Source organism: Erithacus rubecula, assembly GCF_903797595.1.
Source record: "Erithacus rubecula genome assembly, chromosome: 9".
Classification (NCBI taxonomy): Eukaryota; Metazoa; Chordata; class Aves; order Passeriformes; family Muscicapidae; genus Erithacus; species Erithacus rubecula.
This window is the reverse complement of record NC_136660.1, coordinates 31891343-31905927: the sequence shown is the minus strand read 5'-3', so window position 1 is coordinate 31905927 and position 14585 is coordinate 31891343. Positions and strand designations below refer to the sequence as shown.

The 14585-nt window shown below is 42.6% G+C and overlaps 1 protein-coding gene across 3 annotated transcripts in view; it reads right to left on the bottom strand.

The window, feature by feature from the left end:
• Positions 1-13835, bottom strand: part of ZRANB1 (zinc finger RANBP2-type containing 1) — a 40498-nt gene extending 26663 nt beyond the window's left edge. The window contains exons 1-3 of one of the 3 annotated variants that reach the window (XM_079312242.1): positions 13572-13835; positions 2229-2321; positions 677-1527 (exon numbers count right to left, since the gene is read on the bottom strand). In XM_079312242.1, coding sequence (XP_079168368.1) covers positions 677-1490 — 814 coding nt within the window. In that variant the 5' untranslated portion in view covers positions 1491-1527; positions 2229-2321; positions 13572-13835. Of the gene's footprint in view, positions 1-676; positions 1573-2228; positions 2322-13292; positions 13444-13571 lie in introns of those variants that run through there. The other 2 variants (XM_079312244.1, XM_079312243.1) reach the window with 2 other exon arrangements.
• Positions 13836-14585: the final 750 nt, after the last annotated feature.

Here is a 14585-nt window from a genome sequence, read left to right as displayed (position 1 = left end):
TAAAATACAAAACAAAATTGGTATTTGAACGGTTTTTGAAGCAGCTGACGAGAAAAATACTTTCAGAAAGCCTGTAAACATTTACAACACAGTATGTGTATTAATGCAACATTATTACTTTCAAGGTCAGTATTACACATGCAGTTTCTTGGAGCTACATATTTTGGTGTTATTTTTAACATCTGACAGAGCATCTTGTACTGTTGCAAGCTCCACACTGTTTACAAATACTCCCAAGCTGCAGCTGCTGACTCCACAGAGTATGTCTGGCCATAGCAAAAAGAAGAGTAATTTTAATTATCCAGCAATGGCATTTTTTACAGAACTATATGCCCTCACGTTCTGTAGACTGGCTTTGTAATTTTTACACCTTTTGACAATTACATGGAACAGCAGGATTTGATTACAAGAATATCCATTTCTACAAAAGGTCAAAAAAGTCCAAGTACACTTGAGAGACACGTCTAACCCTGTTCAGATTGTGGATGAACTTCACAGCCTCTCTTAGCAGGTGCTATTTCAGGAACCACTACATTTGGCTTACTTTTTTAAATGGAAATGCAGAGATAAAAAAAGCTGTTTTGAAATCAAATGCCAAGTTTCTGTTTTAATTCTTCATTTTCCCAAAATACTTAACCACCAGCAGAAGAGCAGAAGGTAGCAGTAAACAACTTACCCACACAAGCATTTAGGAACAGCCAGTCAGTCTTTTTCATTCTATTTTTTATTTGCTTTAGTTTTTTGAAGTCAACTTCAAGTTCCTCCTTGCTGCCAACAGCTCCAGCCAATTCAATTCTTTGGAAGTCCATTTTCACATCAGACTCACGTTTGGTTGTTGGTGGAGATCTTCTTTGGCTATTTCCACTACTACAGCTGCCCCTCCACCGAGCCCTGTCTTGCTCATTTATGATGGAAGAAGCTTCTTCTGTGTCTGCCAGTTCTATTGCTTCAATGTTGTTGGGTCTGGGGTGGTCACATACAACACATTTCCTGGCCTTGGCCCAGTTTTCATATGTACAAACAGAACAAGTCCAGTGCTGAGCCCTTGTGTTTAGTTTATTTCTGTCATTGTACTCCTCACAGGGATCCACAGAAAAAGGGACAGGCCTGGAGCCAGAGCCTGAGGACTGAGGAGACTCCGTGGGACTCCTGGTCCTGCGCTGGGACAAGCACTGGGTGCACCTTATAGCTCTTGGCCAGTTCAAGTACGTGCACATGTGGCACGACCATTTATTTGCACTTTCCATACTGTAGGATGATTTAACCCTTGGTCTTGCACTGGAATCCGGGCAGATCAAAGGACTGCTCCCTCCTTCTGTGCTCGCAGGATCCCAGTCCCTCCCGATGTCACTGGAGCCACTTTTGAAAGGATCTTCTGTGATAATTGTTCCACTGGGTCTCTGGGCACGACACATGGTGCACTTGATTGCAGAAGGCCAATTCTCATATGTACAATACTCACAGGCCCATTTCATTCCACGCTCTGTCATCGTGCACTCCTTGAAATGAACGGCGGCGGGCGGAAAGCTGAGGAGGCAGAACACACCATCAGTGCACAGGGCCAGCAAGGAGCTGCTCAAAACAGCTCATGGATGAGATTGAACCCAGGGCATAGAAAAATCAACTGGCAGTCTTTCTTATTTGATATTATTATAACATCTAAAATCACTATGAAAAGGGTAAGACTTAACCTAGCGACATTTTACATGCAGAATTCGGGATTTACTAGTGCAAAAATGAGAAAAAACTCCAGTCCTGCATTTCTGAAACTCTTCAAATTTGCACACAAACTTTCAAATAAATTCAGAATATGCACTAAGCACTGAGAATACTGGAGAAGAAATCAGTACAGCTACAGAAACAAGCTATAAATATTAAATTATTAAAATAAAACTCGAAATGAATACAGCAGTACAAGAAAAGGAACACAGAGTCTAGGTCCTGTAATAAGCCTTATAGGATTTGGAAGGAAGGAGTGTATCAGGTGGGCAGTTACACAGTGAGTAAGCAGTTCTTTCAGAAAAGGAGGGTGTTGGTATTTACATAAAATAATTTGAAAATTTTAGAAATGTGCTTAAGCAAGACTAGGTCTTGACTGGACATCACCCATATCATTAGTGTTACCAAGTGAAAATGCCACTTGAAAGCAAGCACAAGCTATGTCTGCTGGCAGGATAAAATAGTATTTTCATGCAACAAATTCAGATTTCGACCCAATTCCAACTCACTTTTTCTCTAATGAAGAGGGGATTCTGTCTTCATGCTGGCTCAGACCTTCAGATTGCCAAATATCAAGGATGAGACTAAGCAGATAACTATTCCTGTAAACAAAATGAAAATAGACTCATTACAGGTTTCCTACTGGACCTGAGTAACCAGAAAGTTAATAATTAAATGCCACACCTATTCTAATCCCAATTTACTTGGTTAAATCCAGTCGTGACCTGCTGAGGCCATGAGAGACTGGTTAAAATAAACCAATATTTATAAAAAAAACCAGTAGCCACACAAGTGGTCAATCTGTCGAAGCAAATGAAATAAAACCAAGCAACAAGTTCACACCAAAACATCTTACTGCAATCTGAAACTCTGGATGAGGAAGGCAGAAAAAGCTTTGTGCAGAGAGCATAATAGAGGGAAAGGGTGAGGCAGGCAGATAAAGGACAAACAGACAAACGTACACAGCATTTTCTCCCTTAGCCCAGAATAGTTACCCAGCCTGTAAAACTCAACAAAGTGCTGGTTTGAAGAATGCAAAACTGATTAAACACAACTTGTCACATCACTTGACTGACATTTCTTAGTTATCATATTGCAACTCTCTCAGCTAACAAAACCACCCAGAGCCTAGGAAACTAAAAGTCACAAGGTGCACAACAGGATAAAACTGAAAACTAGACACATCAAGCCAAAAACTAGTTAATACCTGTTCCCCAAATAGCCAGTGTTTTACAAGTTACTATATTCTTTTACACACATCTTGCTCTATCAAGGCACAGCTAAAACTTCTATTTCAATTTGTCAGCCTTACTGCTACCATCTCCTCCTGAGGACTCCTGCCCAGAATGGTTTTTTTCCAGGAGCTCAAGTGATCTATTCAGCAGATCAGGTGGCTGCATGAATGAGGGGCTATCGTATGGCTGGGACACAGGAGAGGGCAGCACTATCCTCTTCCACAGCAATCCATATTTATGCTGCAGGAAAGCAATCAGGAGCACAGAAAGCTCTCTCATAAAGCTTAGGTTCCATAGGACTGGGTTTAACAGCCTGCAGAGCACTTCACTCCCACCTCTATGCTACAAACTGTGTCAGACTGAGGAATGTGCTGAAAAGGCAATCAGATTTCCTGCTGCTTCCCCTCCACCATTCCTGACAGATGTCCATGCCCATTTATAATGGGGAAAAAAGGAGCTGGACCATAGCAAGTGCCCCATATCTGTGACAAAGTAAGTGAAAAATGCATACATCTATACAGCAGAGTGTAAAGTTAATTTGATTTTACTAAAGGTGACTTTGCAGAGAAGACTTTTTGGGAATTTTAAGGATAAAAAGTTTTCACTACTTTGACAAAACACCTCCTATATGAGTACACTAGACATTAGGTTTATCTATTCCATTTGGTCAAAGCTTTCCCCCCAATTCCCAAAATAAGGTTTTTTATTACTTTCTTAATAAGCTGCTTCTCTCTAGAAACAGAGGAGGTTTTTTGAGGAATCAATGCTTTGTAGTTAGAAACACAGGAGAGTTGAACAGGGTTTTCAGAACAGAGAAGGCAGGAGCACCTACCCACTGCCACCAACAGATTGTGCCACCAAGGACCACCAAAAGTGGCTGTCCCAATACTCCAGTGATTGAGAACAGCTCCTACTGGAGCAGAAGTTGGTATGGTAGGAGTAGGTGATGCTTCCCATCAAACCAATAAACTGTGATATCTGTAACTGCACATGGGTTCCTCCCTGTCCTAGTTTGTAAGGCCTTAAACAAAGCAGTTCCCACTGCAGACAAATCCCAACCCACATTTGGGATGGGGCATGAAAACAAGGCATCATCTGTTTGAGTGATATTACAACTGGGAAAGGAGATTGCAGCTCAAGTTGGAAAGCAGCTGGCTGCAAAAACAATCTAAACAAGTACTGAGATACTACTTAGGAAATAAAATAGCCCAGGACATCCCACATTACAGGAAAGCTTTCATACACATCACAAGATCAGCTTTTTAGCTGCAATTATCTTCTGTGGCCCTTAAAAAGCAGATGCTCTCAGATATAATTCTTAGAGAGGCTGAGTATCTGCAGCTCTGAAAGCCTCTGAGATATGAGCTCACCACCTCCAAACACAAGGCTTTGGGTTATTACAATGTAAGGAAGATAAAAAGGCTCTATAGAGCAATGCAATTTCTCTTCCTTGACAGCTCTGCCAACACCAAATACAGTGAGGAAATTCAGCATTGGGGTTTTTTTTACTTTTTTACTTGATCTGACCTCCAGTTCTACTCACCACAGCAGCTACCCATGGATGGGTCTGGTGGGAGCAGAGCTGGAGGTCAGAGATACCAGAACCATCCAATTTTGTTTACATGAGGAACTGCAGTGACAAGACAAGGAAAAATGGCTTCACATTAAAATGGAGTAGGTTTAGATCAGGAATTAGGAAGAAAAGACCATTCTGTGATTCTATGATTTACATCACAGATGTGTGATACAGCATCACCATCCAGCCACAGCAGTTTTATGCTCACTACATTTTTTTCCAATTACTTCTTTGACTCTGTTTTCAAGTCAACTTGTTATTTTAGATTCCTCACAGGGGAGAAGCTGAATCATGGAGTGTCTCTTCTGACAGAGAAATAGCAACACAGTGACTGTGAAGTGCAGGTGCATGCCTTTATGTCTAAAAAGCATGAGCAGGCAAGAAATTAAAACCCACAAAACTTCACACAAATTCCAGTTGATCAGTTTACACAGTGTGCTGAGTATCTTCTGGACACACTTGGAGAGTAACTCAATACACTGAAGAGAAAAAGATGTTAAGTTCTGATAAATAAGGAACAAAAAAAACCAAAACAAAACAAAGCCAAAAGACAAATCAAAACCTTATCAGATCAGCCTTTTACTACATAAAGCCAGTTGTAAAAGGTGACCTAGAATAGCCAAAAATTTGTCTTTTGCTTTGCTTTAATTTTTAAAAACATTAATTTTTTTGGTGCACACAAAAACACGAAACAACTCACAAAAACCAGGAAGAAACAATGAATTTCTCAAACACCACTTTTATAACAGGATATACTACACTCCCCTCCTCAATTTAATTATTTGCTCTGTCCAGAAGTTGTTTTTCCTTTGGCTCAAACAAGGAACAATATGGAGCTCCACTTCATTAAGCTATCAAGCCCTCCCTGTAAACAGGCCAGCTGCTGATTTAGACCTGTCTACACTACAGATTTTTTTGCTGGGATGGTGCTGGCATCTGTGCTGGCTGAAACCTTATGTAATTCAACCAAATCAGTGTTCCCACCTCGAATTCATTTTGTTCATGTCTAGGGATTTTCAAATCAAACTGCTTCTGTGTTTACAGGGAAAAAGGGAGCTCAAAGTGGCAGCTTCAGCCTTCAATAAGACTTGCAAGGCAAATCAAGAACCACCCTCCTTCCCCCCTTGCAGCTGCCTCTCACAGGCTGCTCCAAAAAGAAAGGCAGGATGGTTTCTTTATTTTAAAAACACTAAAGCAACTTTTCAGATGAACAAAATAAGCAGAAGTACCTTTTTCTGAAAGACAGGGATCTCTACAACCAAATGCAGAGTGTGTTAATTCAGCACTTCAGGAGTACAGAAGTAAAACCTGCCACAAATCCTAGGCTATTTTTCCAAGGTGGACATTTACTGACTTTCTTCTTTTACCTTCAGCTATTTGCTCTTGTATATTAAAAGCAGAAAGCTTGAACTTGGGCTTCTGATGGGAACTAACAATAAGCTCCATTGTCATCTCCCCAAAATTAATTTTAATAAAATTAAGAACCCTGACCTCGTCAAGGGAACAAGCAGATCAGATCAGCACTGAATCTGGAAGCTTTGCAGTAATATCTATGTATTATAATAAAGAATGGAAAGATTACTGTGAAGCCACAAACACAGAAGCATTTTCTGCATTAGCCCAAACACACTGAAGCAAGGAATTTAATAAACATGCATAGTTTGTTTTAGTTGTTAGGACACTTCTTTTAAAAAGCAACAATTCAGTCCCAAACAGAGCAGCAAAAAGGAGAAAACACTCTGTCATCTCAGCAAAAGAGCACTGAAATAATTTTCCACAAGCTGCTCTATGAGGTGGGGGTTTTACTTAGGAAATGTTGATTTCCTTAAAGAACAGCAGCTGGCTGTTTGCAGTGCCAGCAGCAGCAGGACCCAGAGTGCAGCAGCCACAGAATGCAGAAACCCTTCTACAATCACAACTGGGGGCTTCTGTCAAACTGCATCACCCTCATGGCAGCAAGAGAGCTGCTCCAAAACACACCCAGATCACCTCTGGCTCTCCTGGTGACTGGAACTGCTCCTTGCTCAGTCCAAACTGGCACAAATCTGAATTCCAATAAAGAGCAAATCACTTCCATGCACATCACAATATAATCTATAAACTACAGCATCAATGGGGCATGAGAAAAGAACCCTAAAATATTTCAGTTAGAACTGAGTAACTATTTACACTCTAGCATGTTAAGTGACTTCTAACATTTTCTTCAGTTCTGATAGCCCAGATCATCAAAAATACTCCTTACTGCAGATTTTTAGGCATGACCTGCCTCACTACCTAAAACTTTTCATCCTATAAGTGGGGAATGAGTTAAAATCCAGAGACCTCAGCTCTCACAAAGAAACAGTGCAAGAAACACAGTTCTCTTAACCAAAAAAAGCAAGTAAGAATTAACTTCTGAACACATTCACAAGTCTGTTCATTGGGTGAATTCAGATGGATTTCACTTACATAAAATTAATAAAAAATTGTTTTCATTCTGCTTTATGGATTCGTATCTCATTTCAAAGCGTCTTAAATCTGCTTTATTAGGTATTTATGGTATTCAGAAAAATTATGCTGATTTTGCTTCAGCTTTCTTTTCAATATTCTATTCACACTTCCAACCCAACTGCTGACTTTTCATAAGCAAAAGAATTTATATGCAGCTTTAATGCAAGAGGATGTCCAATTCTGCTAATGCTCCATGCACTAAGATGGAAAACATCCAGGAAGTTTCTGATCTTTGGAGACATCTGAAATACAAGATTGACAATGAACTTTATGATTAGGTCTACACAACTTAATGTAAATGGATGTTTTTGCAAAAGCTGGAAACTGGATATTTGAGAATAGTAAACATTTTCTCTTTTTGCAATCTTTTTTTTTATTTTAACGTTTATCTCTTGACACATTTCTGTGCTCTTAGCCACTACAGTTAAACCTCTTGTGTAACTTGCACAGTGCAAGTTTGTATTTTATTTATTACTCATCTCAAGTCAAACTCCATCTAGCTCTACTAAATATATGACTAAAAGCTAGGAAAACCTTAACTGCTGAAAACAACCTATAAAAACCCAGGAGCAGCAGCCTGCAGTTCAGTTCTCTTTCTTTGTCAGGGTTGCTTTTTTGTTTTGTTTTAAACTCAATTAAAAGTGAAGACTGTCCAGATGAGATGTTACTGCACATTAGGATGGACTAAATACAACCAACTGCTTAGAAACCAACACCATTTGGGCAAGCAAGAGTAAGCAGTTTAACAGTTACATAATGCACAACATCTCCCACACAACACTAATCAAAACCCAAGCAAAATGACTTAAAATAATGAGCTATGATAGAACATTTGCATAAATACAGCCAGCAGCATTTTATGAATTTGACCATGAACAGCAACAGATGAATAACTGACTTAAGATCTACAGTAACAAACACACAATAAAACAACAGAACTGTTAAAACTTCATTTTAAAAAGACATTAGCCTTGGAAAAAGTACAGAAGTTGAACAAGATGTTTCTTTATAAAAAGTGAGGTCAAACACAAAAACAGTTTATCTGTGTTTAGACTGTGCCTCGAACACCAGACCCATTTTTGTTTAGCTCTCAGCCAACCTCACACACAAAGAGGAAAACCAGACCTCATGCTCTGACTGAAAACACACTGTAGAGTCAGCCATCAAAACTCTGAAAAGCTTAAACCTGTCCAAGAACAGGAACATTACACCAAGACTTGGACATTTTCTAGTAATTACCCCTGGACTCCTCAATACTGCATGAGCAAAAATTAGAGCAGGGCTGCACACACAGTCATCCTTTGGAGGAGGAAAACCACCTGCCTCCAAATGAAACATGGAAACACACACTCAGCATCCACTGCTGGGCAGTTTGCTCCTCATTAATGCCAGGGCACATTCAGACACAGCCAAGGACTGTCTTTGGTGCAAGAATTGGGAATACACTTAAAGCAAGTCCCAGTTCAAGAGAGCCAAAAAAACTACACTCATTTTATACAGTTCTTCCTAAAATGCTGGCAAGGCAGCAAAGTATCAAAAAGAGGGAAGAAGAAAAAATAGTAGCAAAAATGCTATTATCACAGCACACAAAGTCCACCAGTGTGGATGTTGCTGTTTAACACAGTGCAAAGAACTAGTGTCAAATATCACAGGGAAAACAAATCCAAACTCCTTCTCCAGACAGAGTGATACCAGGTTTTTTTTAATTTTTTTTTTTGGACAGTATGATTAGTAATCTGTATTTTAGTCATAATCCATACTTCTGAGTTAATCACTGCAGGGTACTCTGCACTCCTGGAAAGTTTCAGAGTAACAGCTCTAAAACTGTAATAACAGGTTCTAGGGTGGGAGTAAGTTTCTACTAAAGGCAACACTGAACAACCTTCTTTAAATAAACCCTTTAAAAGCCATGAGGTGACAATTCTTTTTATCCCTGCCAAGCTAAACAGTAATGGGGAGAGAAACTAAGAAAGAAACGAGTCCAGCAACCCATCTCAGCCCTTAACAGGGCAGTGAGAACCAGTAAAAACCAGAAGTATATCATCAATTCTTGAACCCAAGAGCTGAGGCTGTTCCAGGGGAGCATTGAAATAACAGAAAGGAATCAATCTGCCAGTTGTCTCTACAGATCTTTGCTTAGATACTGGGAAGATGACTGGAGACTCAGGAAAAACCTTCAAGCCCATTAGACTGAGAGATGCACAAGTTAAGCTCTCATTTATGGTCCCAACAACCACAAAAAACAAGATTCTCTCATAAACTATATATCAGAAAGCAAACTTCCTAATTTTTGCTGCAATTATACACATTTATGAGATTTATGACAGGTGTTTTTCTTCCAGATAATCTACTGACTGCACCAAGAACCACAGAGTTTTTAAATGAGTGGACCTATATATAAGTGTATGTGAATTCAAATTGACTAAAAGATATCTGATCAAAATAGTTCTAATACACTGGGAAAAAAACCAAAAAAACAGATCACTCAATTTTTCCTTACAGAGTCACATAAATCATGGTTCTCAGAGTTTTCTTTAGCTCAGGAACACCAACTCCTGAATATCTAGAAGTTACCAAGAAAACCAACATACCTTACCAAGCTTTCTTAATGCCTACAAACTCCTCAGTAACCCCAAACTTTCTCTGTTTTATTAGAAACAGCTTCTCAGGACCAGATACTAAATCAAATTGAAGTCAAAGAACCACAGAGAGGGTTTTTAAACCTTAACATTTGATTACAGAAGAAATGGCAAACATAACCCAAATTAAACAAGTTCACAGCTCCAGACTATTTACACAGGACAAAGCAGACACAAATCCATCCTTCCAGTCCCCCCATGCTCTGGACAGCAGGTGAAATTTCTGCTGTTCACTTTGTACCTAGTTCTCTGTACTTCAGGCATTTTCAGCTCAGTTCTGAACTGAAAGACAATCTTAAATCCTGTGTCTCCTCCAGCATTTTTCTTAGAAGTAATAACTGTCCTTAATTTAAAATTTGCAAGCCATTCTCAGCAAAAAAAAAAAAAAAAAAAAAAAAATCCAAGTTAGCAGACCATGATCATAAATAAATAAACAAGCAAACAAACAAAACCAACAACAATAAATCACACAGTAGTATCCTTGTCTTAAGAACCAGCAGAACAGATTACATCAGGACAAACCCAAATAACCAAAGGGAAAAATGCCAACTTAATTATATCTCCTGTACAGTAGAAAATACACAAGGACTGCAAATTTGGTTGCTTCCTAGGCAAGATGCTCTGTACATACCAGTCACTACCAATCTTTCCACTGTATTACATCCCATGTTCCTTGCAAAAAAATCTACTATTCCTTCTGTTTTCTTGAACCAGGGAATCCACATCAGCCCCTCTTGAATGCAGTTCCCTCCTCAAACATCACTGCCTCATTCCCTGCTGCATCCCCTCCACACCTCTCCTCTCCCTGGTCTCCACCAAAGTGAATTTCTGCATAAACAGGACATCAGCACAGGAAAGAAAGTAGTTTTGAAAAATGCCAGGTGGACACTACTCCAGTTTGAGTACAGAACTCCTATGCCACAAAAGAAGGAAAAACAAAATCTCAAATATTATTATAATTAACACACTCTCAGAATTGTTGTTGAAGTTATGACAGTTCTTCTTTTAAAGCATGTTAACTGTTAGACCCCAAAGAGGTAATTATTAATCTTGCACATCAAGAAAGTTCCAAAAGAATTAACTACACACAGCAGCTGTCCTCCAACCACTGATGATGCAAAAATGAGCACAGTCACAATCCTGTGCAAGCTGAAGCAATGACAGCTACACAAGAAATGCTATGAAAAGTACCAGGAAAGTGCCTGGATCCCAAATGTCTGAAATCTTAATTTGAAGACAGACGTTTTAAGGTGTAACAGATTCCATTCAACTGACATTACAAAGTTACAATTATCTATGTTACTAAACTGATTTTTCTAAGCTCCGCCATCTGACAAGGGAAATGGCAAACTCTTCATTAGCTATGTTAAAAAAAAAAATCTCTTTTCAACTTAGCCTTGTTTCCCTCCTCATACATAGCACTATTTTTAAAAAAATTAAAAATTAAGAACTCTGTAACAGCTAAGCCAGCCATTTTCAGCTGCCAAACTAAAGTTTAGTTCCATTTTAGTACCAGGAGACTGGGGATCATAATTCAGGCAGTTAAACTGAGGATTACTTGTTGACATCAATTTTGAACAGCCCAAAATAACCCAGTCTTCAAATTTTGGGGGGAGGAAAGGGCATGAGATTACTAAGGAACTGGCAGGAGCAGTTTAAATGCTTTGCTGTGATTAGCAGAGAGCACATCACGACAAAGAATGGATTGGTCTGAAGTTGTGCTAGAACTGATATGGCAAAGAGAAGCTGAAAAGAGAAACATTAACACCCAAGTTAATACCACATGAAGGAGTCAGTAGATCTCACTTTAAAGTGCCTGAGAGAACATTTGATTATTTGATTGACTGTATTAAAAATAACCTCCCATTCAATCAGTAAAGTATTTCCTACTTACACTTCTGACTTATTTACAGATCCTTCTTGCAAAGGGCACCAAAGATGAGTGGGAATTCCTGTCCCTGAGGAATTTACAGGTCAAACAACATACAATGAGAGCAGCCACACACAAAGCTTAAAATGTCCCCTTGACCCATTCCAAGCTGGAATTAGTCTCCAATTAAAGTCACGCTTCTGTGATGAACCCCGTTGATGCTTTTGTGCCACTCAGCATTCCAATTACATTAATATTTGTAATTATACTTCTGAGAAAATGCTAATGGACACAACTCTACAAGAACAGATCAGAGCCTTGCTGGTGTCACCCCACCTGCCTGCACTGGCTTAAGCAGCAGAAGGAAAGTAAAGGTAGCAATTTCTTTTTCCTTCAAGAGAACTACACCAGATAATTAGAGTTTCACAAATCCCACAAATGCAATGCATCCAAAGGCTTTATTCTCTTTGAATGCTGTGACAGACTTACACCAGAGGTGATCTTTCACATATGACATTCCAGACTCCACATGCTGAGACACCAATTCAGCCTGGCCTTCGGAAGGAGGCCAGCAAGAGTCCCAGAACACCTCCCTGCTCACCTGTTTCCCCCTCTCTGAGTAACTATTGAAAAAGGGGGGAAAAAAACAAATAAGCTTCACAAATCTCTTCCGTGATACCGATAAGCAGATGGAAAAACAAAACTAATTACAACAGATCCCTCCTGAACTACTGTTAAAAGGCTCTGCTCACAACAGAACAAACTCTAAGAGAAGAAAGAGGGACTTAATACACAGAAGACATCTCACCTTTCAATTTTTGCACCAACAAATGCATCAAAGCACTAAACTCACATGCCAGCTCCACCACTTGTGACACTGCAGGCAGCTGGTGAGCAGAGACTGTTCAAGCACAGCACAAAGCCCGTCAAACAACGTTTGTTTACTACATCAACCCCCAAGAATTCCAGAAAAAGTTGTTATTATTGCCACGGCTGAAAGTCACCGTGGCAGCAGAAAGTTCTCAGCAGCCGGGCTGTGCCAGCCCTGCAGGACACCCAGATCCATCTTCTCCATCATTTCTGCCACCCGCTGCTCCCAGGGGAGCAGGCTGATCCTGGGGACAGGCTGATTCTGTCACTCCCAAGGAAGGACTGACAGACACATCCAAAGGACTGACAGACACATCCAAAGGACTCACAGACACATCCCTGACCTCCGCAGACGGGTTTATCTTATCCTGCCAGGAAGCTGCTGCAGTCTGGGACTGAAGGCAGACAGGGAGGCGCTGGCAGCGTGGATTACCGAGGGCTGCCTCGCTCCTTAATCCAACTTTCCTAATTTTTGTTTAGACTTCGGTTCTTCCCAACGACGAGCTCCATTTTTAAATACTTCTCACACTGTACTTTACTTCTGATAAAGCACTGACAATAGGGGATGGCAGAACCACAGAATGAATCACAGAGTGGTTTGGGCTGGAAGGAACCTTAAAGATCATCTTGTTCCAACCCCCTGCCATAGGCAGGAACACATTCCACTATCCCAGGTGGCTCCAAGCCCCATCCAACCTGGCCTTGGACACTTTGAAGGATGGGATAGGCAATATCCTGGAAGTTCTGCTACCCAAAATCCACACACAACCCATCACTCCCGTCACCTACTCCACCACCGCGTGCAGATCCACACAGGCACATCCGAACACGAGCAAAACCAAACCAGGAGGGTGGGAAGGAGTGGGAGGGAGGCAGCACAGGCATGATCTCACCCAGGCAAACCAAGGCACCATAGCTCGGGGTCCGGAGCAGCAGCCACGGGAGAAAAAAATCCGAGTTTCCTGCCTTTGTACGGAGGCTGTGCCAGGCTGCCTGCCCTCAGCAAACCGTTCCACGCGGGACAGCGATCGCAGCGGGATCCGGAGCCGCCTCCTCACAGCCCCCCCGACCCCGCGGCGGGTCGGCTCTGGCTCAGCTCGCCCCCTTTCCCCCCGCGCCCCGTCGTCCTGCAGCGCTGCCCAAGGAGGGCAATGAGAGCACAGGGGCTTTACCTCTCCGCCGGGATCCGTCCCTCAGTCCCTCAGGAACACGCTCGGAGCACTGGGAGCCGCCTGCGCCCCGCGCCGCCCCCCCCCCCTCCCGCGCTCTCCCCCCGCTCACGACATGGTCTCTCCCGAAGCGCCGCGGCTGCCGCGACCGCGGGCGCTCCCACTCAGCGCGGCGGGGGGGGGGGGGAGGCTCTGCCCGCGCTCCTCTAATGGCGGCGGCCGGAGCGGCCCAAAGCAAAATAAACCCCCGCACGGCCGAGCCGCACGTCAGCGCGGCCTGCCGCTCTGCGCGCCGCCCATTGGCTGCTCCAGCTCCCGCATTCCACCAATGGGCGGGCGGCTCTTTGCGCAGAGCGGTGATGTCATCGCTGCCGCGGGGTGCGGCGCGCAGGGCGGCCGCCAGGGGGCGCTGTCCGTGCCGCCCCTCAGGGCGGGAGCCTCGGGGGGATCCGCGCTGCCCCTTCCCGTTCCCGCTCCCTTCCCGGTCCCATTCCCGCACTCCCCCAGGCCCCTCGGCACCCCGCCACCTTCCCCCAGCCAAATATCCGCCTGGGTGTCCCGCGGTAACGCGCGGAGCGCTGTGGAGTGGAGCCGAGAGCATCCTCCCCGTGGCTCCCCATCCACCACAGACATGGATTTTCCTGTGGGAATAATCCCTTCAAAAACCCTCCGTGTGATGGCACATGGGCAGGGAGCAGTGGAGAGCAGCGCTTTGTGGCAGCATCATTGAGGTTTGAAAAGCCCTCTCAGACTATCGAGTCCAAGCTGTGCCTGTCCCCACCTTGTCCCCAGCCCACAGCACTGGGTGCCATGTCCGGGCCTTCCTCGGACACCTCCAGGGATGGGGAAGGGAGCACCACCACTCTGGGCAGCCCTTTCCAATGTCTAATCACCTTTCTGTCAAGAAATTCCTCCAAATGTCCAACCTGAACCTGCACTGGCTGCAATTTAAGACCCCATCCTCTACTTCTCTGGAAATAATTTGCTATGGAACAACAATTGATGGTTGGGAATCCA